This window comes from Leptosomus discolor, chromosome 15 (assembly GCF_034619465.1).
Source record: "Leptosomus discolor isolate bLepDis1 chromosome 15, bLepDis1.hap2, whole genome shotgun sequence".
NCBI lineage: Eukaryota > Metazoa > Chordata > Aves > Leptosomiformes > Leptosomidae > Leptosomus > Leptosomus discolor.
The window spans coordinates 16,669,547-16,672,733 of record NC_141405.1 but is presented as its reverse complement, the minus strand read 5'-3'; the positions used below and the strand labels follow the sequence as shown (position 1 = coordinate 16,672,733).

At 46.4% G+C, this 3,187-nt stretch overlaps 1 protein-coding gene across 1 annotated transcript; it reads right to left on the bottom strand.

Moving 5' to 3' along the window:
* Positions 1 to 1,739: 1,739 nt before the first annotated feature.
* On the bottom strand, positions 1,740 to 2,923 carry KIF2B (kinesin family member 2B). Its single transcript, XM_086473545.1, is given in 4 exon segments — positions 1,740 to 2,374; positions 2,377 to 2,522; positions 2,524 to 2,704; positions 2,707 to 2,923. Coding segments are annotated over 4 exon segments (1,179 nt in total).
* Between the last annotated feature and the right edge of the window lie 264 nt (positions 2,924 to 3,187).

Below are 3,187 nucleotides of genomic sequence, written 5' to 3'. Positions count from 1 at the left end.
TCTGAACACTATGAGCTGCTGAACCTAGGTCTACCAAAACAAGCAGAATGCCAATAAATAAATGCTTGTCAAGTGCACCAAAGCTGAAAAGCATGGCATGTTATTACTAGGAGATGACCATCATTTAAGCAAAGTTTGGTGTCTGGTGATTTCATCACTGAAAACAAATTTCTAGCTTGGTTGAAAGGCTGCTAAAGTTCTTCTGTTGATTTCATCAGACTTCAGATCAGATGTTCAAAATCTTCACTAGCATCAACTGGTGGATGGGACCAACAGCCAGAGAGAGTTCAGCTGGCATGAGGAAATTGAGGGAGATTATAATCATTTAATTAGGTATGATATATACCATTTAATTTCTTCCACTTATTTGTTATCCTTTCAAAATTTTATACTAATTAATTTCTAAATTGAATAATAAGCACAGATATGTGCCTGATATTTTAGCCTCTCTACCAAGAGCAGTTTTTGCAGGGTTTCCCCATCAGGGATGATGCGCCAGTCTAGGGCTGCCACTCCCTGGGTGCTGCTATCTCTGTCATGCTGATAGGCGCTATCAGATGGTGCTTTGTTGGATGCGGCTTTTATGACCCTTTGATCTGGCCAATCTCCTCTCATCAGGCCTCTGATACAGGGCTCTCACTCCCCTGTTAACCTTGGCAAACTTTGCAGATGTATCTGCTCCCCACCGATCAGGCAATTGCCGTGATCTTTAAGACTGATTTTTAGGAAGGCAGGTTCTAGCATCTTTTTCTTTTAATGCCTCATGAGAACACAGTTAAGAAAGATAGAGAGTGAGAGAGGAAAAAAAGTGAGCTGATGATATAAAAAAGCCACTGCTTATGCCATGACAAAATAACCCTCATTTCCCAAATGTATCATGCTCAGAAATGACAGTGCTTTGCACTCTAATGCCTTTTTAAATCATTCGAAATGCCTCCTACCCTGGGAACATGACTTTCATTTTGGTGTGGTTTGACACAACCCTGGAGCAGGCCATATCTAGGGAGGTACATATATTTTATATATATATATATATATATATATACCTCTTACAGATATGGGGAGAAAACCTGCCCAGATATGGTGAGATACATTTTCTGTAAATCCTTGCCTTTTCCTGCAGGTTAGATCATCACAACTGCACAATTTCACTTTCTACAGCGAAAAATACCTGGAAACCACACCGTACTATTTTCCTACATGTCTAACCCATTATTTTCAAGAAAAAAAATAAAAATGACCAGAGTATCCCTGCAGACACTATTTAAGATTTTTAAGCATTTGAGTTGTTGGGCACTTGACACAGTGGCATGATAACAGCTCTCATTTTGCAGCAGTTTCAGGGTCTCCAGCACAGCTTACAGTGTTCAGGATCATTTCGTGCAGCTCTGGTTTCTGCTCTGTTCTTCACTGCAAAGAGCTGACCGGAATAATCTGACTTTTTCTTGGATCTCAGTCAGGATGCCAAATTTTTGACCTAGGACTGACTCAAACTGTGCAGCATAAAAATCTACATTATAGTCTATTTCCCCAGCCACTTCTAAGAATACTTTCAGCCATCACAGAGATTCCTGATGCTCCTCCATAAGCGTTTTCTCACCCACCTCTTTTCTATTCTTCTGTGTTTTTCCCCCCAGCACTGAAAGTAAATAACTTGGCGGAGACTTCCTTGTCCGCCTGAACCCCAAATAGCTGCAACTCAGCTGTCCTGGGACAGTTCTGAACAGTCCAGTGTTTCTTCATGTCTTTCTGCTGATGTGGGAACCTGAACACCTCTGACAGGGTTGTCCAAGGGAATTTAAATTCACCACCAGCTCTTTCATGTGATTGGCATACCATAGGGTGTTAAGGGTGTGATTGCAGGATCCCATTCCCGGAGAGACAGTGACAATCATGCAGATACGGGAGTTTTCCCCTGTAAATGAGTCCCCTAGGACCTGGGTGAGTTTGCTAGCCCTGAACGGGGTGTGGGCTTAGTTATGCCCCAATATCCTGATACACTCCTTGAGGGACAAAAGGCTTTTATTAATATCAGCCCCCTCCAGCCTTGTTTGCCAGTTTGCAGTGGAGATGTCAGATCCTCCCTCCTTCCCAGCCAAATCAATCAGGGAAAACTTGGCGTAAAAATGCCCTCTCTTCTTGAGTATGATCTGGAAGATGGCATGGCTCTGGGAGGAGTGAGAGTTGGCAGAGGTCCTGCCTGACACATGACACTTGCTACCCATTTCAATTAGCTTGATGACATCTTTCGTGCTGGTGACTTCTTACCCCCACAGCCACACTTGGATCTGTTGTTTACCATCTTCCAGCACTCTCATCTGCTTCTTCCAGTTCAGAAGGTCAAACACTTGGCTCCCATAAATCTTAAAGGACCATAGACTCAAAGCTCCAGTTTCTGGCAGCTGGGGTCCTGCAGCCTGCGGAAGACATCCTCAGCAACCAGGACATAGATCCCTTTGGAGGGCTCAGAGTTCTTGACAGAGAAACTTCCCCTCATGGTGTGTTTCTTTGCCTGTCCAGACATAGGCAAAGCAGGTAGCCATGTTCCCCTGGAAGATGGTCTCCATCAGGGGCTGGGCACTGTGCCTGTACACCAGCTCACTGGTGGCGCCATCATCAAAGGCATGGTCAAAGCAGAAGACCCGGTTGTCCAGGTACCGTCCAAGGTCCAGCTTCTGCTTAGCTTTATGCACCATCACCATGTCCGGCAGGGCACTGTCACTACATTGAAGCTGTTGAGCTCAGCCTCCCGGTGTCTCAGTGGCCACTTCTGAACACATGCACAGAGGCAATGGGGCCAGCACGGTGTGGTGGCCCACAGTGCCTCACAGTCTAGGTGGCTGTGGCACTCCTGGATCATGGCCATCACATCAGTCCTGGGGTGGAGTGAAGCAGTGGCCTGCCAGGCTTGCTGCTCCTGCATCTCCAGCTGCTGGTGCTCCCACTGTTTTCACAGCCTTTCTATCTGCTAAACACATGGTGATGTCCACTTGGTCTGCAGCCCCTGGAGCCAGGCCAGGCAGCTGCAGGGTCCCTGCTGTCCCCAGATGGCTTCTTCACTTTGATGGGCTGTGACAGCCATTCACTCACCGGGCTCTAGTCTGCTTTTGCTGAGAGTAGGGCCTCAGTGATGGTTGTGGACATGCGCCTTGGGGCCAGGTGAGGGTTGATGGCAAAGACGAGCTGG